The sequence below is a fragment of the Pituophis catenifer genome, unplaced genomic scaffold (assembly GCF_029215685.1).
Source record: "Pituophis catenifer annectens isolate HBS135680 unplaced genomic scaffold, rPitCat1.0.hap2 SCAF_1, whole genome shotgun sequence".
Lineage (NCBI taxonomy): Eukaryota > Metazoa > Chordata > Lepidosauria > Squamata > Colubridae > Pituophis > Pituophis catenifer.
In genome coordinates this window covers 261,189,852-261,217,650 of record NW_027256881.1, presented here as the reverse complement: position 1 = coordinate 261,217,650, position 27,799 = coordinate 261,189,852, and the positions used below count along the sequence as shown (strand labels likewise).

General features: G+C 40.0%; 1 protein-coding gene across 1 annotated transcript in view; it reads right to left on the bottom strand.

Moving 5' to 3' along the window:
* LGR4 (leucine rich repeat containing G protein-coupled receptor 4) overlaps positions 1–27,799 on the bottom strand; it is a 78,727-nt gene that overhangs the window by 23,902 nt on the left and 27,026 nt on the right. The window contains exons 2-5 of the mRNA XM_070934890.1: positions 17,810–17,881; positions 11,874–11,945; positions 10,604–10,675; positions 383–598 (exon numbers count right to left, since the gene is read on the bottom strand). Of these exons, the coding sequence (XP_070790991.1) occupies positions 383–598; positions 10,604–10,675; positions 11,874–11,945; positions 17,810–17,881 (432 nt within the window). The remainder of the gene's footprint in view (positions 1–382; positions 599–10,603; positions 10,676–11,873; positions 11,946–17,809; positions 17,882–27,799) is intronic.

The following is a 27,799-nucleotide window of genomic DNA, read 5'->3' as shown; positions in this document are numbered from 1 at the left end:
TGAGTAGTGAACTATTAACATATAAAATTCCTTTGGTTGTCAAGCAAGGTAATAGAAAAACAAATAAATTATATATATTTAAATCTACTCTGCATTTTTTTGTTTTTAAGAATAAAGTTTCTAGGTGTGAAAAAGCAATCCTCCGATTCTGACAAAATCTATGGAGGAATCCAGAAATTATTTTTAAAATGGATTTTCACGGAAACTAACTTGATAATATGATTCTCCTAAAGTCACAAGTATGACAGGAAAGATTATGTAAATCTTGCCTTCCAGAAGCATCTTGGAATGGATTTTTCCTTTGTAAAAATGTAATGAAGTTCTAAATCCATTTGTCCCTTAAATTAGGTATTCACTGAGATGACAGAATGCAAATACTTACAGGACCACAAGGCTTGACAGATTTCTGAATCCAAAATCAGGGATGTGGGTTATTTTATTGAGAGCCAAAGTTAAAGCTTGCAGTGAGGGAAGATTGCTGAGTGGAATAACAGGAACTTCAGTCAAACTATTATCATCCAGCCACAAGTGACGTAGTTGAACTAGACCCTCAAAACTGTCTTCTGGGACAACTGTAATATGGTTAGCATCTAAACGTCTGAAGAAAAAGAATAGGAGCATTAAACAAAGGATATATAACACGAGAAGCAAACTATTTTAAAAAAATGTAAATGATTAGAAAGAAGTAAATATTTGAAACTAAGGGAATGCAGCCCAGAAACTCAGACACTGATCATGCAATCCAATATAGTCTAGACGAGAGGGAAGGCACTAAGCTATACACACTGTACAGTATAATTTATCTATCAGAAGAACACAAATCTTACAATTTACAAAAACAAATAATTGTTCAATTACTCATGGATTCAGTGAATTTTCCTTTTAAGCACTACAAGGACACCTTCATTAATAATTGATGTCCTACGCAAGCAAAAACTGACCTGACCTAATATAACTCTTCTCTCAACTACCAGGGATTCCTGGAAATTTATTATTGTAATCACGGTTAAAATATCCTTAAAGAGCTGGATTGGCTACTTATGAACAATTTGTCCTAATTCAAGATGACAACATTGATCTATAAGATCTAAACAGCTTAACAGTCATGCTCTGCAGTATCTGTCAGCCCCCTGAATTGCTGATAAGGCCTGCTTGTGCCTCCATCTTAGGAAGTCATCCACAGTGTGACAATTCTTGTTTTCCCGGAATTCTCCATGATGGCAACCCAATTACAGAACTCCTTCAGAAAGTAATGCTATCAAATTTGAGATAATTTAAATCAGTTTTTTTTACTCTTAGCATCTACAAATAATACCCCAGAACCAAAATGTTTCTATGCTACGTTTATCCATTTTCCAACAAACCTAAATATTTGTGAATGTTCTAGGCCACAGGTCTGCAACCTTAAAACACTCAGAGCCATTTGGATCCGTTTCCCACAGAAAAGAAAACACCGGGAGCCACAAAACCCTTCCCGTGCCTGACTATTTCTTGAGCGGCCACAAAACTAGCATATGTAGTAGTTGAATTAAACATTCTGTTCTCCATAGTGTAGAAATGGGAGGTGCCAGTCTGGGTATTCCTTGCTCTAGCTCTATGTCCTGAGCTGAAAAGTTCTGAAGATCCGCCTCCCTGGTGACGTCTCTTCAGCTTTTTTCAGCTCAGCACAGCTCATGGTTGCAAGATTTTAGCTCCTGAGCTTTGAGCCAGTTTAAATAATTTCTTTTTTCCCTGGATTTTCTTTCTTTTTACTTTCTTTTTATTTTGGAAGCTGCTTTCTCCTCGTTGCTTGCAGGTACTGTTTAAAGGGGGAGCTCTCCGGTTTTGGATTGAGCGTGGGGGGTGGCTGTTGTTCTCCCCTCAATCTCCCTTATCGTGTGGGCGGCTGTGAGGGGCTAGCCGGCTGGCTTTCGCCCCGGTCCCTCCAAAAATTCTTCGGAAGCCTCTCAGGCTTCACAGACAGCCGCGGGAGCCGCGCGCGCCATTTTGAAGGGCCGCGGCCTCCCTTTGATCACCGCTCGTCAGCTGGGAGGCGGAGCGGCGTTTTTGGGCCTTATTTGCCGGTTTGAGGCCTTTTCTATCTTGCTGCAGCCGCGCCAGCCGGAATTGGCTGGTGGTTTGGAAGAAGGTGCCTTGGCTGAGGAGTGTGGGCCGGGCGCTGGGCCACGCTACTCCCTGGCTGGCAATGGCGGCCTGTAAGTCGCGGCGGCCTTCGTCCCCGCGCATTTTTTGGCGCGAATTAGTCCAGCCGGCTGTGATCCCCTGGCAACCTTTGAATACAGAGCTGGTGTTTTTTCTTTCCTTGGGAAGCAGAGGAGAGAGTGGATTTCTGACCAGCGCAACTTTATCTGCGGGTTTGCTTGGCGGCCTGATCTGGTATTGCTTCTGATTATACAGAGAGCCTTTCTTTGAACTGGGCAGTTGAGGAGCGGCCATTTTGAGACCTGGGAGCCATTTTGTATTTTTGTTTTTTTTTGTTTTTTTGCAGAGTCTTTGGAATTTGGTTTCCTGTGACTGCCATCTGACTTACCATCATGGGGGATGCTGACAGGCAACCATCTTTCTCTGCTGAGGGCTCCTGGTCACCTCTACCTGACAGGGGTAGGGCCTCTAGGCCACGAACTGCCAGCCTTGCTGCAGCCAATAAAATTAAGGCCAAGGCTAGAGCTCGCCCCGGGCGTTCCAAGGCTGAGGAAAAGTCAGCTCAAGTTAGGCACCGTGCTTTGGACAGAGAATTTGCAAAGGCCGCTGCCATTAATATGGCTGCTGACCCCCCTCAAGCCACTGTGCCTGCGCTTCAGCCATCAGTTCAGCCTGTGGAAGATTCTGTCCCTCAGACTGTCCATTCTCCTACCTTGGCTGGGCCATCCAGGGCATGGTCTCCAGAATTGCAGGCCGAGCCCCAGCAATGTCCAGGGCCTTCTGGTACCAACAAACGCCCTGAAGCCACCTATACCCCCACAGCGGCTGGCCTTCGCCAGGATGAAGGGGGGGAGCAGGAGGTTCAGAATTCCATGAAGTCTTGGGTGGAGCAGGCTATTAGGCAGGGATGGGATGCAGAAGGGATGCAGCTTCAGTCACAGATGTTTGCCCAAATGTATGCCCTTAGACCTGAGGTGGAGTCCCAGGGATATCTTGCCCCTTCTGAGGATTACCTTGGACAGGTCTCTCCTTCCCCTTCTGAACTAGTTGACTATGCAGAAGATTATCTGGAGGAGGGAGAGATTTCGGATGGGGATCAGATCCAACCACCCAGGCCCACTTTCAAAGGTTTATTTAATCCAGCCCTTTTGAAACCACTTCTGATTAAGGCCAGGGCCACTGCTCGATTGGGTCCTGACCCAGCACTCTCTGGTACCCTGGGTGCTGGAGAGCAGGATGATTATCTTTTCACAGAACAGGCGGTGGAGGCAGATACTATTCCTATCCCGGGAATGTTTCTGGACATGATCCGTAGACAGTGGGCGACTCCAGCTCTTCCCTCCAGGGCCTCAGGGCTGGACAACCAGTTGTTTACGGTGGATGCGGACATGATCAACTTGCTGGAGGTTCCAAAGGTGGACGCTCCGGTGGCGGCTCTCACCTCTTCTTCTGTTTTACCACCTGATGCAGAGGACGCCTTAAAGGCAGAAGATAGGCGAGAGGAGACGGCACTTCGTTGTGCGCACCAGGCGGACGCCTGGGCTGTAAGAGCTTCTTCGGCAGCATCCTTTCTCACCAGAGCGTCGGTCAGATGGCTTCGCCAGCTACAAGGCCATTTGGCACCAGATGATGTTCGGGCCCACCAAGACCTTTCTAAGATTCTGGCTGCAGCTGAATACACGGCGGACGCTACCTTAGCAGCTGCCAGGTTCTCTGCCAGGGCCATGGCTTCGTCTGTCACCGCTAGACGTATGCTATGGCTACGCCATTGGCGTATGGACGGGAAGAACAAGTGGAAGTTGGCTTCCGCTCCCTTTGAAGGGGGGTTTCTTTTTGGACAAGCTTTAGATCCCCTACTTATCGAGACTAGGGATAAAAGGAAGGTACTCCCGTCCCAGAGCAGGCGAACGGATTTCCGTTCATCCCCTTACTATAGGCGGCCCTCCTTCCGCCAGGGGGGAGCTGGGCCAAGCTTTCCCCGTCAGCAACGGCCCTTTCACTCCTCCAGACCTAATTATCAGGCAGATAGATCAGCCTTTCCCCGGGGTCGCCAACAGTCATCCAACAAGCCCTTTAGGGGCTCCGGTGGCAGAGGGGCCAGGAGATCTAAGTGACTATCCGTCACTGGATCCTCTTGGGGGCAGGCTCGGCCTGTTTGCAGACCGCTGGGACGACCTCACTACAGACAATTGGGTGAGGGAGACAGTAAGAGCAGGGCTCTCCCTCGAATTCCTTTCATCCCCTCCGAGGCGTTTCCTCCGCTGCCCCGTTTCTGGAGACCAAGAACTCATGGAATCGGCTATCCAGCATTTGCTGGATATCCGGGCCATCCAGCCGGTTCCACGGGGGCAGTGGGGGCGAGGGTTCTATTCCATCCTATTTGTCATCCCAAAGGCCTCGGGAGGGTGGAGGGCAATTCTAAATTTGAAGGGCCTCAACGAGTTTATCGTTTACAGGAGGTTCAAAATGCACTCCCTGCATTCCATTTTAGCCGGAATCAGGGAGGGAGACTTCCTAGCCTCCATAGATTTGACCGAAGCCTACCTCCACATCCCAATTCGGCCGGAGCATCGTCAATACCTGAGGTTTTGCTATTCAGGCCGTCACTTTCAATATCTTGCCCTGCCGTTCGGGCTGGCCTCCGCCCCCCGGACGTTTACCAAGATTCTCTCTGCCTTGGCGGCGTATCTCAGGTCTCTTCCCATCAGAATTCAGTGTTACCTCGACGATCTGCTCATTCAAGGGTCCTCCCAGCGGCGAGCGGAACAGGACTTGGCCACGACAATACAGGTATTGAGGGACCACGGGTTCTCGGTGAATCTGGCAAAGTGTCATCTCGTACCTTCTACAAGGTTAGTTCACCTGGGGGCCCTGATAGACACGATAGCGGGGCAGGTCTTCTTGTCCCCGGACAGACAGGACAGTATCAGGGCGCTGATTCAGTCCATTCAGGGATCCCAGACAGTTCAGGTAGCCCAGCTATCCCAATTGTTGGGGAAAATGATTTCTTGTATGAACATAGTTCCCTGGGCCAGGTTCCATGCGAGACCACTACAGTGGTTCTTGCTCCCCTTTCAGAAGGCAGGAACGAGCTCATCCAAGATGAGGGTTCAGGTTCCCCCACGGGTCCTACGATCCCTGACCTGGTGGACGTCGGGGGCCATCCAGAAGGGGTGCTTCTTCAGGGAACCCCGCAGGGTGATAGTAACGTCGGATGCCAGTCTGACGGGCTGGGGGGGCCATTGCGGGTCTCAGGTGGCCCAGGGCCGCTGGTCCTGCCAGGATCTATTCCATCAGATCAATTGGTTGGAGCTCCGGGCTGCCCGTCTGTCTCTTCAGACCTTTCTACCGCAGGTGAGGGGGCAGCATGTGCTCCTTCTCACAGACAATACGACGACGAAAGCCCATATCAACAGGCAAGGGGGAACTCGTTCCGGGCCTCTAATGCGAGAGGCGGAGACCCTCTGTCTTTGGGCAGAGACTTACCTTTTGTCCCTGACAGCGGACTACATTGCAGGGACGGACAACGTAGAAGCCGACTGGCTGAGCCGAGCCATTGTGGATCCCTCGGAGTGGAGGCTCCATCCCAACTTGTTTGCGGAGATAGTCGACCGGTTCAGCCGCCCGGTAGTGGACCTCTTCGCCTCCCCAGCGAACGCACAACTCCATCTTTTTTTCTCCCGGTTTCCTGCCCCAGGAGCAGCGGGGGTGGACGCTCTGCGGACCCCGTGGCCCAGGGGCCTCCTTTACGCATTCCCTCCCCTACCCCTAGTCCCGGCCGTCATTCGGAAGTTGATACTGGAGGGGGCGGAACTGGTTTTAGTGGCTCCTTATTGGCCCAGACGCCCTTGGTTCGCCGACCTGGTCGACCTGTCGGTCGCCACTCCCTGGCGGATTCCCCTGGACAGGGTCGCGCTCAGCCAGGGCCCGGTTCAGCATCCGGACCCACAGAGACTGCAGTTAGCCGCTTGGAGGTTGAGCGGGGCCTCTTGAGACGGGAGAACTTTCCGACCAGGGTCATCAGGACTATGCAGGCGGCCAGGCGGCCCTCCACCACGCGAATATATGAGGCAACGTGGAACAGGTTTGCCGGGTGGTGTGCCTCCAGACAGTTGAGCCCGACTTCAGCATCGGTGGTGGAGGTGCTGGAGTTCCTGCAGGACGGGTTGGACATGGGACTTTCCACTAACACTCTACGGCGACAGGTGGCTGCGCTAGGCACTGTCTTGACATTTGGGAGGTGGGGCTCCCTTGCTAACCATCCGAGGGTAAAGATCTTTCTGCGTGGGGCGACTAATTTAAGACCGCCGCCTCTTCACCGTTATCCCACTTGGGATCTCGCTAAGGTTCTTCAGGCTTTGACTAAGACACCTTTCGAACCGTTGAGGGAGACTAGTCTCCGTCTCCTTTCGTGTAAGGTTGCTTTCCTTGTGGCCGTCACGTCTGCCCGACAGATCTCAGAGTTGGCGGCTTTATCGGTGCGGAAAGACCTCTGTATTTTTCATCCCAACAGGGTGGTTCTGCGGCTGGACCCTGCCTTCCTTCCTAAGGTCAACTCATTGTTCCACCGAGCACAGGAGTTGATCCTGCCAGACTTCTGTCCTCGGCCTCGGCACGCCTTGGAGCAGAGCTGGCACACCTTGGATGTGAAGAGGGCCCTCCGTATTTACATTTTTAGAACCTCTTCTTTCCGGAAGACGGAGGCTCTCTTTGTCTCTTTTCAGCCGTCGACTCTTGGCCACAGGGTGACCTCCTCCACGGTGGGACGCTGGATTAGGACGTGCATCTCATCTGCATATGAGCTTCAGGCTCTCCCGGTGCCTTCAGGGATAACGGCCCACTCCACCCGCAGTGCTACCACGACTGCGGCCTGGTCTACTCAGGCGTCAGTGGAAGACATTTGTAGGGCAGCCACATGGACTTCTCCCACTCCCTTCATCCGTCACTATAGACTTGACTCCTTCGCTTCGGCGGAGGCGGCCTTTGGGAGAAGGGTTCTGCAGCGGGTTCATGAAGATCCGGGGTCGTCGGCCCAGGACAGCTCCCTCCCTTAGGGCTGGTCAGTCTTTGGTATATCCCAGACTGGCACCTCCCATTTCTACACTATGGAGAAGGGACGTTAGTCTTACCGTGATACGTTCCTTCTCGTAGTGTAAAATGGGAGGTGCCAGCCCCACCCTGCTTGAGGCTGCCTGGACCGGCTCCCTTGGTGGAGCATGTTGTTTCTATCTTTCAGTCTGCGTACATTGGCCTGGACTGCGTACCATTCGCTTTCGCTTCGCTGGCAAAACTGAAGAGACGTCACCAGGGAGGCGGATCTTCAGAACTTTTCAGCTCAGGACATAGAGCTAGAGCAAGGAATACCCAGACTGGCACCTCCCATTTTACACTACGAGAAGGAACGTATCACGGTAAGACCAACGTCCCTTTTCTTCTGAAACTTTTCTTTTCTTGGATTTATCCATGGTTCACCTACTGGGGGTTGAAAAGCTGAAAAAAATCACGTGCCGGCAGGTGTCACTTATTGGCAGTTGGGACGCATATTTTTGAGTGACAGGGAGCCGCAGCAAAGGGGTGAAAGAGCCACAGGTTGCTGACTGCTTGTTTTAGGCACTCTGATACTTTTGCTAATAAGAACCTCAGCTTATCAAGTGCCTGCTCAAACACATTTTCATGTGTTTCATTTCATGAATTTTAAATATTATATTTCACAAATTAATTTGCAGAAATATAAAAGCAGAATTGTATGCTGTACTATTATATAACAGTACTTACGCTTTTTACTATACTTCTGAAAATGGCCTATATTCTGTTGATGAACTGTGGTTACAAAAATCTTAAGAAAAGATAATTATTATAAAGTTAAACTACAATTTATGTAAGAGCTTCCTCTTACTATCTAAGTTCCAGCTTTCTTTGAAACATTTGGTCAAAAGCAACCTATTTAAATTCTAGTCAATAAAATTGTGGCTACTGGGCAAAAATATCAATTTTATTTTTTATCATCCTAGCAGATCTCCCTCAAGCATAAGCACATCTCTCTAAAGTATATAAAAGACAGACAGAAAAAGCAAAGGATCAATTATTTCTTATATAAATGTAGGATGCAAATGACTGAGTGATATGCAGGAACTTGTCAAACTGATAATTTATTCCCAAGAGCATAAAACAGAGGTGATGAGCGATGAACATGATAGAAGGCTATAACAACATTCTTTGATAAAGTGCTTTTCTGGCAAGGTGAAGAAAGCAATGCCAACCAAGTAAGTATATTTCTCTAAAGGATGACCAATTACTTCTGGTCAAGAGATTTACATGGAACTTATAACCAAAACATAACTTTTGTTTTAATAAAATCCAAGCACTAAATACTAATGAAAACTAAATCAACCACAAGAATAAAGCAGTATGAATCAAGAACCTCTAAGAAGATTATGCTTTCATTATCACTTTACATGTTATATCTCTGTACAATTACAGGCTCTATCCCTTAATAGTACAAAAATGATATAATGGAATATAGTGGAGAGCAAAGAAAAAGATCAGAGTTTTAATTATACAGGGCATAAGCATAATAGCTTCCCCTGTTCTGCTCATGATAAGAAAAAAATCATTTAATATTTCATTGCTTTTCAGTCATTATACACCTTGTCCAGGAAACCCAATTGGATTATTCTCTTCTTGGTTGTGACATAGTTACCCCAAATAAACCTAATCTTGGGCCTGAAAGTTGATAGACCTTTCAGTTAACAAATCTTTGATCTAAAAAGTAGATTTGCATTATTTTTCATTTTTAACAAAAAAATTAGTACTTGGAAAATGTGTATCTCAATAAATCAGAAGATATCAAACCATCCACTGAAGGCCGGGAATTAAACTATTCCAAACTAAAAAAAGTCAAAAGCTTCTGAGGAGGAAGAATATATTTTGTCATCAATTAAAAATCCCCCTAAAGCACCCTTCCCATGTAGAAGGGAAAGTTGCCACACAACCAACCAAGTCACATTTGGAAGATTCTGGAATGAGATGGTAGATTAAATATTTGTTTAGTGAAAAAAGTATGTTGGCAAAAAACAGAATTTCCAGTATTTTACATATTGTTATCTACTTTGAGACCACACACCTCAACAATTTTCAAAGCATTTTTCTTTGGAATAAAACCTTCCTCAAAAAGTCAAATTCTGTTAATTACATAATATAGTCACAAGAAATTATGCTATGCTCTTCATAAGTTAATCACATAGCTTTTGTATTTGACAACCTCCCCAACATTTCCTAGAACATTTCTCTCAGGCATACTGCCAAATGGAAGATCTTCTAAACATTACTCATACAAAATTCAAGGCAGATTTCTGCACTGCATTATATATAATATTATCCATCATAGATCTTCTGTAGCTTCACCTAATATAGAAGAAGCTAGCCCAGTCAAGATGCTCTCAATCTCCTTATTGTATTTGCTTTTGTCTTTCTCTACCTCATACCAGGCTGGTAAGCACAATTCCAATAATTAACCAGGCTGCCTCTGGAGCACAATATTGTCAAAACAGCACCAATTTAAAATGTGGAAATGAAAGACAACTATGAACTCTAACCGTTTGCAAATATAATACCTCTCAGTGAATCTTGAAAATAAATATAAGTGTCCCACTCTTATTGTGAATCTATGCACCATTAACACATTTATTCATTTATTAAACTTATTTCTATGCCACCATAATAAAAAAAAAATATTCCCAGTGGCTTAGTTTGTTTAGAACAAACTAAAATTAAACTAAACTAAACTAAGAAAAATGAAAATGTCAATATTCACATGAGGCAGCATTTTGAAACAGTTTTTATTACTTAAATTTATGTGCCTCTATCTTCAAGAACTATTGAAAGACTGACCAAGATCAACCCCTCCCACCCCCACATTTGATAAATTCCTTTAAATATTTCTATTTATTTTATACATCATTAAATCACTTATAATTACTTGATGGGTATGCCTCCTGTAATAAAATGAATGAATCAATTAATTTAAAAAGAATCTATAATAAAGTCTCTGGAGCTTCCATAATTGAGCTGGGTATACCGTTAGGCTTTTCTATTACTTTTATTTGAGCTTTAATTTAAAAAGTGTTGCATTTGCAACAATTAAGAGTGCTATCTGAACAATCCTGTGAATTTTGGTTTCCAAAATACAAAATAGTTCATGAAATATAAAATATGAACCAGTGGTGGGTTTCCCCTGGTTCGGACCGGTTCACAAGAACCAGTAGTAAAACCGGCGGGAGGCTCTACCCACCGACCATCATAAGTGATCTGCGCATTTTTCCCAATGATTTTATATTCAATTGTCATCAACAACACATTTCCTTATTCAAAACATATGCTCCCGATGCGAACCGGTAGTAAAGGTAAGTAGAACCCACCTCTGATATGAACCTAACTAACGTGTTCAGGCAATACTACTTACAAGGATTGTAATCCACTGAGTCCTCTGATGGCCTCTTTAGGAATAGTTTTCAACTGATTGTTCTGCAAAGTACTGGAAAGAAAAAAGAGAGAAAGAGCTATAAACTGATGCCCATTATTTAGCACAATTTCTTCCTGCTCTATGTTTTATATATGCCTCCTCCCTCATTTTGGAATTCTGAATTAAATGTAGTTGTGTATTATAACATGATGCTATATAGTAATATACTATAATAATAGCATACAGTATGTTATAACTATCATGTAATATAACTGAGGGACATGGTGGCTCAGTGGCTAAGACGTTGAGCTTGTCGATCGAAAGGTCGGCAGTTCAGCGGTTCGAATCCCTAGTGCTGCGTAACAGGGTGACCTCCCATTACTTGTCCCAGCTTCTGCCAACCTAGCAGTTTGAAAGCATGTAAAAAATGCAAGTAGAAAAATAGGGGCCATCTTTGGTGGGAAGGTAACAGCATTCCATGCACTTTTGGCATTTAGTCATGCTGGTCACATGACCACAGAGATGTCTTCGGACAGTGGGTTTGAAAAGGAGATGAGCACTGCCCCCTAGAGTTGGGAACGACTAGCATATGTGTGCGAAGGGAACCTTTACCTTTAATATAACTGAGTAATATAACTGTGTCTCTTAAGAAAACCTTACTCTCCTTGTTATATCTGTTTTTCTTTTAATATTAAAAAAAGAAAACAAAAACAAAAATCAAAGAAAACACTTTTAAGGAGAGAGGCAATCCTTCAGGGACTAGTTGTTGTTTCTTTATCCCAAAACATTTTCTCTAGTATCATAATGTGGAACAAGGGGGGCATTTGTTCACTTGGATAAAATACTGGCTAATTTATAGATATATTTCGCAAGAAAATCCTGCAAGAAACATTTCTGTAAATGGAAAGCACCTATAAGATTAGTTGACTTTCAGCTCTCCATCAGACACAATTTGAGGTAGCATGACAGAAGAAATAACCCCTGGTAGCTTGCCTCAGCTATTTTGTCTAAGTGGGAAACCATGGTATTCTGTGCAAAAACCCTCAAAGAAAAAAGAAGTACAAATACATATTTTTCTTTTTCTCAGCATCTAAACGGTTGATGTTACATCTGAATTATGAGAAAAATAAAATCTTTTTTCTCATTATTGGCTCTATACTATATTAGAACTAGAGCAAAAACATATTGTTCTGCTCATTCTATCAGTGAACATGCTGACTGGACAAAAAAGAAGAATTATACTATGAAGCACTGATATTTGATTACTTACAGAACTTTGAGTTCCTTCAACCCAGACAAGGCCTTTGGATGAATAAAAGCAAGGTCATTGCCAGCTAGCCGTCTGGAAAAGATTGCAATAAAATACATACATAGTATTTCTATTTGTCTGATAGATAAATTATAAGTGCAAGTATAGAAATAAACTTTTACACACATTCCAAAAACTCTCTCCCAATGATTTTATATTCAATTGTCATCAACAACACATTTCCTTATTGGAAGCAAAACAGTGAATATGCATTCTGCAAAATAGTCTTCTCCTATTTAAGCTTAGTTTTATATTTACTATTTACAGTACTTTATTATAATCAAAATTCTTACACACACACACACACAGACACACACACACACACAAATGAATGAATGGACAAGACCAATGGCCTTCATAGTCTAATATTTTTTTTTTTTACTGGTTGTGAGATGCTTAGAAATTAGATACAGTATGAGATTTCTAAGGGAATTATATTCAATGTCTGTACTGATGCTAAGGATCCCAGGCATTATAAACAGGATTTTTAAAGACAGTAAAATTTGTGTAGTATAAGGCTAAGTCCCTTTTAAAGCCATCTGAGTTAGTAACCACCACTACATTTTGCAGCAGTGAATTTTATATACTTTAACCGTGTGTTGTGCATAGATGATGTTCACCTTTTTGCCTGCTGGGAAACTCCTGTCATTTGATTTAACAGGATGTCTGGATTCTAGAATTACAAGGGGAAAAATGTAACTCTTGTTTCTTCTACAAGGCATTATTTTATAACTGTCTATCACCCACCTATACTTTTCCCTCAAAGGCAGGATCTAATAAATAAATGTATTTATTTGATCAATAATATGGAATAATTTAAACTATTTAATCCATAGTTTGTCAGTTTTGTTTTTCAAATGAATTGTACAGGTTGTATGTTATATTCAAAGTGGAAAAAATTCTGACGTGATTTATCTTGGTCTGATTTTTTTACATCTCAAAAAACTGGCATTTTAGAAGACATGTTTGTAGACGTTCTATATCCACTGCACTGTAGATGATCTGCTATAGGAACAGAGTTATTTTAACAAATGGTTAGCAATTACTTTTTTATTGTAAAATGTGTACATGCACGTATGTGCATGTCTGCATTATAGAATACTTTAAACTGAGATAAAGTCAAAATATTTTCCTGCTAGTTGATTACTCTAATCTTTCTCATAATAATTCCATCCTGCTTTGATTAACTTTCAGTTCTTTAGCTTTTAGTTTCAGTTCTTTATGCTTCTTTCAAGCAATTTCATAGCTAAAGCTACATGACGCTAAACCTCAATCTGAAGATGTTTCCCCTGTCCCATCTACCAATTTAATGTTAAATAGTATGAGAGACAAGATGAAATCCTGTTAAAGCTCCACACCACAGTTCAAAGGCAGAGGGAAGAACAAAATCATCATTCATTACTATTACTAAGGGAAATACAAGCACACCACAAAAACATGAATGATGTAATTTTGATTTCAGACAAGAAGCCCCTGCTAATTTACACCCTCTGTTTTGCTCAACCCTCCCCCTGCCATCCTTTTCTATTCCAGTGAGCATGATGTTTCCTTTCTATAACATGGATGTAATGACCCTTCTCTATAGTTATATAAGCATTTGGGAGTTGTGCAGCTGTACAAATACCTTGCTTGAAGTTCAAGGAAAGGTTGCATAACATTTTATTCAGCTGATATTTATTGTAAAAAAATTCATTATATTTTCCCCCCACAAAGAATGTAAATCATGCAAAAATAGACAACAAGGTGATAAATTAATCTTCTTTTTTAAAAAGGCAGTGGGCAGTTTAGGTATTATAAAATTGAAATTTATTTAAGTTGTTTACAGGTTACTTTGCAACATGCTCCCAATCGATATCTTGAAACAAATAATTCATTCTAATGGTTGTTCCAATTTATGGGCAATTTCTATCTTCCAGGGTGTAAATTAAAAGCAATTTAATCGGCCACGTGTACCTGCTTAAGTATATCACTGTGAATAGGTGAACACACAGCTAAGACAATTTATTTTAAAAAATGAGTTTAAAGAAACAGAGGTTGCCATGTTCTAGAGCATATTAAAATGAAGTGTATATATTTATTTTTCTAACATACTTTGCACCCAGTTAATAAGAAAGAATAGATCATATACTGTCCTGATGGACTGTGTCAATCATATTAATTCAATGATAGGATCATCTTTAGTGAATTATGTTCTAGTGTGATATGAAAACCATATTTACTGAGGATATCAGTAAATAGTAAATATCAGACAGACTAATGTTACTTGCTTTGAGAGATAGAGCAAAGCAGAAATGTGTGACTACTTGATCAAAAATAATTACAATCTGCTTTTATTTCTGTCTCTGATCAACACATGTGGAGATAGTAGAATCAGCAACTATATCATAAAAAGCCCCAAGAACCTGTAAGCACAGTGACTATAGATGGTAAAAGATGGTATTAAAAACTGGGGGAGAAATGCTATAAAACTAAAAAGTGAGTCGCAATATGGTTACATAAAATTTAATTAAAATTCAAGAGATATTACATGGTGCCACCTACAAAAGTAAAATAAAAGCCCAGTTAAAAATTAAGCTGCAGGCACAAGCCCAAGTAACTGGAGATTACTGACAGCAGTACAATTATAGGAGTTCTAGAATTTAGATTTGCTTAGCCTATCCAGATGTGGGTTTTTGAAAAGGGAGAAGTTTGGAAAAGTACAATCCAATACTCTGTACCAAGAATCTGAAAGTTTTGGTTCCAAAGTAGACATAAAGCATTGCTTTGAAAGTGCTACAACAGATTTTGGAATGCTCACTTGGCTGCTTTTGCTTTACTTTCCCCAAATGTCTGCGTACACATAAGTGTACACAGACAACTCTTCCTTCAAAACTGCCAGCAAAGCTGTCCACACTCAGAAATGCATAGACAGTATGGGATGGGCTTTGAAGCTTCCAAAGAATGCAGTTACTTTAACAATCCAAGACAGGGCTTTTCATTGCAAAATACTTTTAAATGCTCAGCACAGCTATAAAACATTAGATTAGATCCAGCTTCATATCATGAATTTTCTTGTTTTATTCCCAAAAAAGCTTTTTATATGTAATCAGAGTCATCTGCCTGCCCCCCCCCCCCCCCCCCCCGCCCTTTACAGGAACACATCCTTAAGTACACACTCACTTCTTTGAGTGTCTTTTCATTTGTATATTCCTAATGATGATTTTTGTCTTTTCTTTCTGTTGTTACTAAAAGTGGTGCCATCTTGAACTTGAATAATCGCTACTATTGTAACAGTTTGTGCACTTTTGAATGACAAAGAACTCCAAATTCTGGGATTTTAAATCCTTTAATGCTAATACATTTAGGGTAAGTAGAGGAGTAGCTACAACTGTTTTAAGTTTTTTAAAAATAGTTTTGTGGAATACATTTGTACAGAACTGTGGATATTTTATAGGGAAAGCAAGACAGCTGTCAAACTCTCCAGGGATTCTAGTCCCCGTCTAATACCCAGGGCAGCAACATACTAATTACAGCTGATTTACAGTTTGTAAAGGAATCTTGGCAGGTGCACATGTAACATAAGTGCTCAGAACAGTAAAACAGACCTTAAAATAGCTGTATCAAGCTTTCAATAATGATTTTCACAGCCCTAATATTCATGTTGACATTACAAAGAGTACATATATCATTAAAGGAAATGGCAAAGTCCTTGATAGTCTTCTGTAATGGTTTTTTATAAATTACTTTCAGAAGAGTAATTGCCACAAAAGAAAGAATTTCCATTATATTCATTAGCATGCTACAGATTAAATACTAATATTATTATGTAAATTATATATACACACTTGGCATAAACAATGTATAAACTATAACTCTTTCATTTGTTTACACTTATAATAATTAATGGTTAACATGAATTAAAGAACTTCCTCATGAAGGAGAAAACAAACAAATATAACAAATGTGACAGGAGGAAATCTGCTATAAATATTAGTCAACTTGCATATTTGAATGTAAGATAATTTCTAAACTACTATAAAAAAAAAGAATGTGGACCATGCCTGAATAATAGAAGGGATTCAATAGGCCCACTTTATAAGGGACCTTCATCTAGTTGGCTGGGCATACTTTTAACAATATTTGCAATATTCTGTAGAATTTGTTCTCGAGTTCTGATTCCCATAATATATTTTTATGAAGTTTACAACAGCAAATATTACAGATAGTACAAGAGTTCTGAATGTCTGTCTTAAAGTGCAGACAAATGGCCCCACATGACTATACAGCTCTCACTTATAAAGTTCTCAACTACTAAGATAAAGTTCCCAAGTACTACTGGTAATTGTTTTATTTATAAGTAGTAAAAGATGTTTCAGGTTTGTCAGCCTATCCTACTCTGTGAACTACAGTGTGCATCAAAGGTCAGCAAAATATTTTCTAGAAATAAAGACAATTTGGATGGCTTTCCTTGAGGCTTTTGTCTTTGGGTGGAGCCTTTTAATAGAAGAGACAATTTAGACTGAGTAGCTAGGTGAGGCTTTTTTCAGTTTCTATGCTCCTGGGAATTTTAGAACTTTTCCTCTTAATTTCTGTGATTTAAAAACATTGTCCATTATATATCTTGCTTTCCTTCAACAAAAAGAGATCTGGAAATGTGCAGTTCCCCTCACAAACATCTAAGTCCAATGCCATATAGTGAGAAAATTATGTACTGCTCAAAAAAATAAAGGGAACACAAGCAGAAGACATCCGAGATCTGAATGAATGAAATAGCCTTATTAAATACTTTGTTCGTTACATACAGTAGTTTATACACTGTTCAAACAACTAAAGGGAACACAAAACTACTGTATGTAACGAACAAAGTATTTAATAAGGCTATTTCATTCATTCAGATCTCGGATGTCTTCTGCTTGTGTTCCCTTTAATTTTTTGAGCAGTGTATATTGATCCTATTCATACAACTATATAGCCAATATGCAGGCTATTCTATTAAAAGGTGTGTGTGTGTGTGTGTGTGTGTGTGTGTGTGTGTTTTGTGTGTGTGTTTATCTATATTTTCTCCATGACTTTTTCAATTGGACAATATGAACATTAAAAGAAACATTAAATTATTACAAAATTTTAGAAAGTTGCACCAGAAATTTAAAATGATTGAAGTTTACAACAAATTGTGTGCCACAGGATAAAGTGACCTGGCTAATCTTAACACAACAGTTTATTTTTAATTTTTTCTTAAGAATGAGACAAAATTTCATCATGTCTATCTAGTAACAGGACATTTTTGTAAAACAAAGAGTTGGTACTTTTTTCTTGTTCATGTATCCAAATTAAGCAAACAAGTTAGTAAATGTTTGATAAGCTGGGATCATGAATTGGATAAGCTATGAAGATACCACATCTCCTTAAATGATCTAGGTCTGCCCTAATGATTTTTGGGAATCTGTGCTTAGCTATTTTTAGGAATGCTGAAATATACCTCTGATATAGTGGCAAGGATTGGAGAGATGAAAGGGTTTTTATTGTTTGATTTTTGGCTTTTCAGCTGTTAAATTAGACAAGGCAATTTTTCCCTATCATTCAGATGTTCCTGGTACATGGTAAGCACAAGAATTTGTCACATATTGTATATAAAATATGCAATCAATATAGTACAGCTCCATTTAAAACTGTGGTAATTAGACACTCCCATATTGCCTTTGGGCAACACTATAATTGCACTATGTCATCACTGGAATCACAATTAAAATAATTACTATGAAAAGGTCTCGTGCAAATGGTATTTGAAGAAATATGTTTTCTCTCTCATTAGCACAGTATCATTACTCTTCATTATTTAGTTTTAAAGGAATTCTTCAGCCAATCTCCTTCACTCATTCACTTTCCATATCACAAAGTATGTTAGATTTAATACTCACAGTTCTTCAAGATAAGGGAAATTCTTGAAGGCATTCTCTGGTAATCTTGTTATATTGTTCATACTGATGTCCCTAAATGTGGAGAACAAAAAACAAAACAAAAATTACAATTCTGTGATAGAATTATTTTGATCAGTAAGTTAAAGTATTAACAGAGTATTTGTAGCTCAGGGTTAAACTATGAGGTCCCTGGTGTTCTTGAGCTTGGTTGTTTTCTTGCAGCCATTTCATTACCCAGCTAGATAACTCATCAGTGTTAGTAGGGAGTGGGGTTTGTTATCCACAAGAAAACAAACAAACCCCACTCCTACTAGCACTGATGACGTTACCTAATTGGGTAATGAATCATCCGCAAGAAAACAACTAAGAGCAGAGAGCATTAAATTAAAATAGCTTAAAGATTATTGTAACCTGGCATAATAATGAAAATATTAAATGGCAAACCCCAAAACCAAATAAGCACAAATACATATTAAAAACTCTGAGTATTTTGACAATTACAAGACTTTTTGAGTGTCAATTCTATGAATCAACTATACACAAGAGGAAGACAATCCAGGGACTTGAGAACATACACATAAAACACATTCTTCTCAGGCTAATTGGACAACTGAGCGTACCCTTGGCATATAATAATAAGTGAGTTATGTGTAGGTAGCTGAGGTGGAAAAACAGAATAAAGACCAGGTGAACAGAATGAAAAATATGTCTGGGTAGAACAGGAAACAATGGTTTTGTAACAATTTAGATTTCTTTCTTTTTATGGCTCTTACTTTAGAAATTTACTCAACAGCCCGATAAGTTTGAGGTGAGCACCTGTATCTTGTATCTTTCATATACAAATTTAACAAGCATCAAATGTAACAAGAACTTAAAATGTATATAAAATTATCTTTATTCAGGTAAGAGTACTAATTTAGGTACATAGTTGTACATGCTTCACCAACTCAGAGCTATAACTGCACTGCATTTCTTTGATTGTAGTTATCAGGACACATATGTAGACATGAACTCTGCATTTTATTAAAACTATTTTTGTATTACTACTGAAAGTTTTTTTTTTAAGTGAGCACCATGAATTTAAACATGCATAACAATCTCTTCCTTTAAAAGAAAGCAAAAGCAAAAGCAGATACAAACACATTCAAACCTGAAAAATTAAGCCCGTCAAGCTGATAAGTATATAGTAAGAACATGTCTCAGCTCTACCATGGTCATACTTTTCCGTAAAACACATTTTTTTTAAAAAAAGCTCAAGATAATTGTTTTAAAGAGACTTGAATTTCAGTCCACAAACAGATGCAGACAAGTGCTGACATGACAGGTATGTAGAGCAATTTGTTGCTCTCATAGGAAGAGAGACTGAGTAGGATAGTTGTCCTTGTGGATGATCAATTACTTTTAATATTTGAAGTCACATCACTGGAAGGGAGGATGCAAAAGGAGGCTAATGACCCAGACTGTTAGAACAGTATTTATTTAAATGAATAGGTTCAAATGAATAAGTCTGTTTACCTACTTAACAATCTGAACAAATTCTAGCTATCATACAAGTATTCTAATCCCACCTTAGCCATGAAAGCCCGCTACATGACCTTAGGCCAGTCACTCTCTTAGCCCAACCCACTTAACTAAGTCGCTGTTGTGGGGAAAAAATAGGAGGAAGGTGTGTTGAATATGTTTGCCATCTTGAGTTATTTGTAAAAATAATAAAGGTGAAATAGAAATAATTAAAAATAAATACAACTTAATTTTAATTGCCTTTTCCATTATTATGTCCAGACGGCCCTTAATGTACTGGCATATTATTCTTGTCTTTCCCCTTTCTCACCATAATAGATAACATCAATTAAAACCATAAATTAAAGTAGCTGAAAATTCATATACTGAATGATCGGAATAGGGATGATACCCTATCCTCAAACTGACAGTCTCTCCCATTACTTTTATTTAGATGCTAAAATGTATAAAGAATCATATAAAGACCAGAGAGATCTCATAAATGAATGCTGAAAACAACTTTTAACACTGATAGGCAGGGCCGGATTTTCCTATAGGCTAACTAGGCTTCAGCCTAGGGCCTCAAGATCAAGAGGGGCCTACATTCAAATTGTTAGCAAAATTAAAATTACACTTTCACTATAGGTGAAAGGGCCTCATAAATGGAATAGCCTAGGGCCTCTTTTCATCTAAATTCGGCCCTGCTGATAGGGACTAAAAGCTAGACAGTTCATTGGGTTTGTAAACACAGTTCTTTCAATCAACTAGCACCCCAGCTTCCTGTTTGGATTCAATATACTTTTTTAAAATTGGGATTATTTTTTTATTCAATTCATGCTCGCTCATTATCCATACATTCTTAATCCTACAGTATTTCTTCCTTTACTATGAATACTTTTTAAAGTACAGTGGTACTTGGTACTCAACTGATTTGAAACTCATCAAATTTGGTACTCAATGCATTTTGACTCGAAAATGTTGTCCCGGTACTCCCAGTGCTACCGGTTCGCTATTGGAAGCGTGTGGTGATTCTGCGCATAAGGTTCTGCTCGTGTGCAGAGCATTTTTGATGACGTCTGGCCAGGTAGGCAGAGCCTCCCGCCAATGCCGCTACTGGTTCACCCGAACCGGGGCAAACCAGTAGCAACCCACCACTGCGGTACTCATGGTTTGTTTGATACTCAACGCACAAGCTACATCTTGTTGGTGTGGCTGCCTTGGGATTCATTACATTATTCCTTATGGGAAAAATCTGTTTGGTACTCATCATTTTTGGTCCTCATCGAACCTCTCAGAACCAATTAACTATGAGTACCAAGTTACCACTGTATCCCATTCTCACTGCATTTAACTTTGATTTCTTCTAGATTAAGTAGTTAATATTCACCTGTAACAAAGTAAGCAAAAGCATGCTATCATGCAGTCATGTGCACTTTTTAAAAAACTAATGTTCTCTGCAGATCACATACTACTCATCTCCTTTCTTTATCCGTTTGCCTATCTCTAGTAAATGTTAGTAAATGTTCTATTAAGGTGCACACATTTATCTTCTTGCCCTATTTTTTTCTACTTCTTTTCTATATCGCTTGCAATAATTTCCCCCGTCATACAAAAACTACCTTGGTTTTTGATGCATTCATTTCAGACCTATGCCATTCATTATATCATAAAAACTATCACTATCTGAAAATCATTTGGGTCCTCGGTGATAAAATGGCATAATCTGCATATAAAAATACATATATATTCACACCTACAACCAACCTTTAAAATCACTATAAGTATTCCTTATATATTTATCCAACAGTATATTAACTAAGCTCACGTAATCCTTGTTTGTCTCTCTACCTCCCCAATGTTGAATCATTCACTGGGTATTCCTTTACATTATTTACTTCAACCATATATTACTACTATCATAGCAAGTTTCATATTCTCATACTAGCACAAAAGTTCCACAAGCCTATTCATTATCATATACTTTCTCTAAATCAACAATTGTACAATAAACTTTCTTACATTCATATATTTCTCAATGACCAGTTATAGAGAAAAATGTGGTCTGTGTACTCTTTGCCTCATATAAAGCTATACCAGGGGTCGGCAACCCGCGGCTCTGGAGTCGCATGTGGCTCTTTGGGCCCTCTGCCACGGCTCCCTGTCCCATCACTGGTTGGCCCCACCCCTCGCCCCTCTTATTTCTTTTTTTGGACTCCAGCCCTAAGCGGGCAAGAAGTGAAAGCTGCCTTACATACAAATGTGGCGCGAAGGCAGGTACAGGGCAGCTTCGCTCCTGCACTCTCCTTCCCCCAACCTGGGAGTGTGCGCACGTGCGGGGAGACCCTCCTCAAGCGAGCGCCAAAGTGCAGCATAGGCACATGCGGGGTGGGCGACTGCTTACTTGGGAGGACGAGGCTTCTCTCCTGCACTAATGATACGGCCATCACCTTGCCGTTTCATCCCCCACTCCCGGCAGCTCTTCAGCCAAGTGTGGAGGGTGCAAACTCCAGCCCAAAGCAGCAGAAAGTGAAGGCTGCCTTACGTGCAAATGTGGCACAAAGACAAGTACAGGGAAGCTTCGCTCCTGCACTCTCCTCCTCCTCCTACTCTCGTGACGCCCTGGCTGTGGCTGAGCCGGGAGCGTGCTCATGGGCAGGGAGACCCTCCTCAAGCAAGTGCCAAAGCTCAGGAAAGATGCGCATATGGTGGGCAGTGGCTCGCTTAAGGAGGATGTCCCAAGAGTGGGAGGAGGAGAAGAGTGCAGGAGCGAAGCTTCCCTGTATCTGCCTTCGTGCCACATTTGCACGTAAGGCAGCTTTCGTTTCCTGCTGCTTTGGGCTGGAGTTCGCATTCTCCGCATTTGGCTGAAGAGCCGCCGGGGGCTGGGGTTGAAACAGCAAGGCGATGGTCGGAGCATTAGCGGAGAGAAGCCACGTCCTATTAAGACCCTCCTAAACGAGCAGCTGGTATGGTGCTTGCTTGGAGAGAATCTCCCCGTGCGTGAGCATGCTCCCGACTAAGCCACAGCTGGCCAGGGCATCACAAGAGGGGGGGGAGGACAGCTGCCCGAAGTGAGTGGGAGAGACACACACACACACACACACACATATATACAGAGGAGGGGAGAGGGAGAGAGGGGGAGATAGGGAGAGGGGGAGACAGAATGGTTTTGTTGCTGGGTAGGCATGGCTAGAGGGGTCATGTGACTGGGTGGGAGGGAGTGACATCGAGTTGGCCACGCCCACCCAGGTTTTGTGGCTCCAGTGTTTTTTTTTCTGTGGGAAACGAGTCCAAGTGGCTCTTTGATTGTTTAAGGTTGCCGACCCCTGAGCTATACAGATCTTACCAAATTTTGTTCATTGTCAGCTTTCAAATCTTCTACACCATAATTCTTCCAGATTTCTGCCAGGTGACCTTAGCAGACTCCAATCCCCATATAGTTTTTGTATTCACTTATATTCCATTGGCATATAGGAACAACGAAATTGTCCCAAATGTCAAGCCTAAATGTAGTCTTGAGACATACATTAAACAAATCACAAAACTATTGTAGATGACCAGGCTGAACCCGAGGGAGGCATCAAACACATCATAAATCATGAGTCCCTGCATGCTCACAAATGAACTAACTCCAGTCTACATTGAATGCCTTCTTATTTCCGTTCATTTTCCTTGACCATTAGCAGCTCAGATTTTGTAGAGCGCTTAAACTTGCAATATATATTTTATATTCCTGAATAACTGCTTGAATTGCTCGATTTTCCCACACTTGACAACTATTCGATAAACCAAGCACAGCCTATTTTAACATTTCAATGTTCCACCACCAAATTCTGCATTTTAGCATTTACTGGTAACTTTTCTCACAGCACTTACTACTTTCTTTGCATTATTTTTAACACTAACATTCATTTCAATTCCTTGTCTTATCACTATCATTTCCATATAAATCTCTAACATCCTCCCTCCAGCATTTCCTTACTATGATTTCACCGCAAATTATCTTCTACTGCCACCATTCTTGCAATATAACACTAAATATTGCAAAGGGAAAACCTTATTTAATATACATTAATTAACACCGATTAAATGTAATCCAGTTCACAATACCATTTCTTTTTCCACTATGCTCATTTCTCAACTTTTCTAAAAGTACAATTTAATTCAACCAGACCATATTGTTCATTTCAATTAAATGGCTCCCTTGAAGAATTCAAGTCATTATGCATTCATGAATAAGGCAAAAGGGGAAAAAAATGAAATCCCTTATAAATGGCAAAGATATAACATGCATGCAAACATTATTTGCCATTTTTCTGTACAAATGTTTTACAATATGTATTGTTACAACTAAAACTATTCATAGGTATCTAAAAATAACTAGATTAAATTAAGTTTTTTGTAATTCTCAAATGGAGTGGAATAGAGTCTCTGTCCCAGTGAAACAAGAATACTTATTTTTCAGTAAATACTTGTAAAAAGACTTTCTAGTCTATGAACACAAAGGCCAAAAGATTAAGAAAACTAAGGTACAATTTTAAGAGCTGTTCTAGTCTTATATTAGCATATATGAAATAAATGATATGTCCATGGAAGCAAAGGGCACCCACTGAAATCACAATTAAAAAGAACAATCTTTTTGTTCTTTGGGAACAAAACCTAACCTCTCTTTGGGAGGTTAAAAGAGGTTAATCTTTTAACCTCCCAAACCAGTATTTACAAAGTATGGTGATTCCACCATTAGGAATGTACTGGCTAACTGATAGAAATGTGTGAAATGCCAAGCACAACCAAACTGTTTTTGCAGATGGGAGAATTTTGAATAGCAAATGTACAGAAAAATGCATGGGCAGGAAAGAGCAAGGAAAGTGTGTTTTCTAAGTATTGCTGGGTTACAATTCCCACCATACCTGGCTGTGATCGTGCCAATGGGAGCAGGAAACCTATGAGATACTGAAAAAGTGATATTGGCCTACTATTAAAAAAAACTATTAATAGTTTTCAGAATTAATAAAATTCTCCAGATAGTAAAAGCCCAGGATTTTAACACTGCCTAGTGATGAAAAGATCAGTCAAGCCTCCTTAGGAAAGAATTTCATAAACAGGGAGCCAGCAGAGGTTTGTAGTCAATATATTTTCATCCCCAGTATCACCCTAAAGTTTATATCCAGTTAATTATTTGCTAAGTAAACTATTATTACTATTATTTGCTAAGTAATCAAACTGTATGCTTTGATTTGGAGAAGGGGAGTCCTCATCTGCCTGCATGATGGTGAAGAAAGTTCTCTCACCTTACTCTCCCATTAATACGATAGTGTTGACAACTGCTAAGAAAGATGTGCTGGCTCTTCTCCTTGAAATTAGAAAAGATATAAACATCACTAAAGACTTTGTTAATCTATTCAGTGTGTTTCTGAATAGATGTCGCCATGATCAGAGTAACTTAGCTGGAAGAGTGTGGAAGTCAGTGACTATATAACTGATGTGTTAACGGTGATAAAAATATTTAAAATAAATGCAATAAATGTATTAAAGAGGTTTCTGTAACTTTACAGTCTAGCATACTTTCCTTGCATTTTCCAGTGGTCTCATCTAATCTAATCTAATCATTAATCAGGTTTGATTTTTTAAAAAAAAAAATCATCCAATTTACTGAATTACTGCCATCTGCTATGGAGGATATTTAGAGAGAATTAAAAAAAGTTATATCTCCTATAGGTTTGTTATGAAAAGCTCTGGGCTATCAGATGGCTTTTCCTAGTAGTACTTGACATTCTTCTAAATTTTATGCAACCTACTTTCTTTGTTAATGAAGAACAAGAAAGTCCTTTTCCTGCATACCTGGAAATCATCATTTCAGAGTTACCCCTCTCTTTTTTGTAGTTTATATTTAAACACTAAAAATACTAAATCTTGAGATTCAACCAATGTTTTTAGAGAAACATATCAGATCATATTAAAAGTGGGATTTTTAGAAATAGCTTTACTGGCATGCATGACTGATACATTTCTAGAATTTCTGATTTCATGCTTGCTCCTCTTTAGAAAAGGATTTCACTATGTCAAAATAATCTGACAGTCTTAAATTCACTGTTTCTAAAATGTAGCATAACATTAAAAAATACTTGAATGATTTATGTTTTATTTGCTTTTATACTGAATAGGGATTCCAGTTAACCAAGGTGAAGCATTGGCAAGATTGATTTCACGTTACAACCTGGGAAAATGCCAAGGATGCTCAATGGAATTTGCCACCAAAAAGACTAAGCTACAGTGTGAAAAGGGTTGGGAATGCAAGACTATACTTGAAAAGACATGCATCCATACCTAAATAACTCCACACCCTGGACTGAGGGTTTTTAAAGATTTGTTTTAATTAAAAGAAAATTAACAGAGTAATTGGTAAGTTGCAAGTGAAGCCTCTGCAAATCCATCTTTATTTTCACATTTTAAGAATGTATGTGGTTCCTTTGTAGAGTGCAAAGGCATTATTTTTTTAAAAAGTGTCACCATTTGCTGGTAAAAGCAGGGAGAACAACTTAGAAGAGATTAGTTTCTGGTGTAGACATATTAATGTGTACTATTGAGTTTTTATTTGGTATATGTGTTAATCTAGTTTATCTGAAAATGCTGTTTCCAGATTTGTTTGTACTCATTTCTCTCAGCATATGAAATTGGTATTTTGTTTTGCTCTGTGAGAAGCAAATATTTGATATTCAGATCTTAGATTTACATATATATTTTGCATTTAACTTCTTGGCTAGGTATTTCCCTCTGAGCCTTGTTATTTTTCTTTTTTATGAAATAGAATCTTCAGCAGAAATTTGAAAATTCAAAACTATGGTTTGTGCTTTGGAACTCAAATTTTATCTCTGGTTTGTTCCTAGTTTCCTGGGCAAATTTATTTTAGACTTTTCAGTTTGATTCAAATGAAATGCATATTTTATAACTGTTTTTTTTTTCACCATAACAACTATTTGTAATTACACACATATGGTCATCAGATGGCTTATCTGTTGGTTTATTTGAATTACTGACTTCATAATTTCTCTTTCAAGAATTCACCCCAAACTTTTAAGATAATTTATTAAACTTATTAAATTATGCTGTTCAACTCTCAATGATCCATAACAGATATTACACTTCTATTCAATCAAGACATTTAATATCATATTCTTGTAGTCTAAAAAAAATAGTGCAGACAAATTACTAGTAAGGTTTATAAAAAAATAATGTTATGGATTATGAATATTTTACTTCCAAAACTATTATATTATGCTGTAATTACTTAGGTTGTAATGTCATTTATATAGCAAAATTACAGATAGTTCAGAAGTTGAAAGATACTAATACTTGAATAAAACAATAAAAAGACATTAAAAACTCCCTCCATAACAAGAAATAATTAAAAAAACCCCATCAGATACCATTTTGTATACTGGAATACATTTTTACAAAAGCAATTAAATGCTAATTGTAACCACTGTTTGCTACAGGTGGTCCTTGTTTGATGACCATTTGTTAGGCGACCATTCAAACTTGTGATGACATTGAATGAATACAAAATCAATGGGGAAGCTGGCAGGGAAAGTCACAAGTTGTGATCGCATGATGTCTTGCTTAACAGCAACAGCAAAAAAGGTAATAAAACTGGATGGGATCGTGTGATGCTTTGCTTAATGACAAATTTTCTGTTCGTTATTGTGGTTGTAATTCAAAGATTAGCTCTATAATCACTAAGAGTATATGAAAGGAAAACAAAGCCTACAAAAGCATTATGTTCAATTGGAACGTGAGAGATCTTAAATGTTCTGATGGACTCAAGAGAATATTTTTCTTTTATGTTCAGCACTTACAAAATTTTCCTTAAAAATTGTCCTGTTAATGGTTGTAGAGAAAGCCTGAACCCCACACTAGTGCTTAGGCCAAAGAAGCTGAGAATAATATGGCAGTTCATTAATAAATAATAGAGAAATCTTAATCTACCGTATTTCCCCAAAACTAGGACATATCCAGATAATAAGCCCAATTGGGCTTTTGAGCGCATGCGCTAAAATAACCCCGCCCCCTGAAAATAAGTCCCCCCCAAATACTTACACACATGCACGGGGGGGGGGGAGAGGCGGGGAGAACATCAGAGTCGCTGCCGCCCGAGATCGGCAAGCCAGATTTGATGAACCAAACGCACTGCTGCCACTCGGGAGAAGAGAAAGAGGAGGCACTGTGAGAGCACTCATTTCTCATGATGTTCTTCTCAACGCGTGGCAGCGCGTTTAGCTCCCCGAATCTGGCTTGCCGATCTTGGCCGGTGAGGGGGAGTGGCAAGTGGGGAGGGGTGGGGTGGCAGAGAAGCAAGAATTCTGCTGCTCACCCAAACCCCAGATCTCCTGTTTGCCCTGCAGGCTCTTCAAGAGGAAGGTGATTGAGCCAGTCCGTACTTTTGCAATCCAAGCCAGCGCTTCTTCTCCTGCTCCCCTTTCCTCCCCCCCG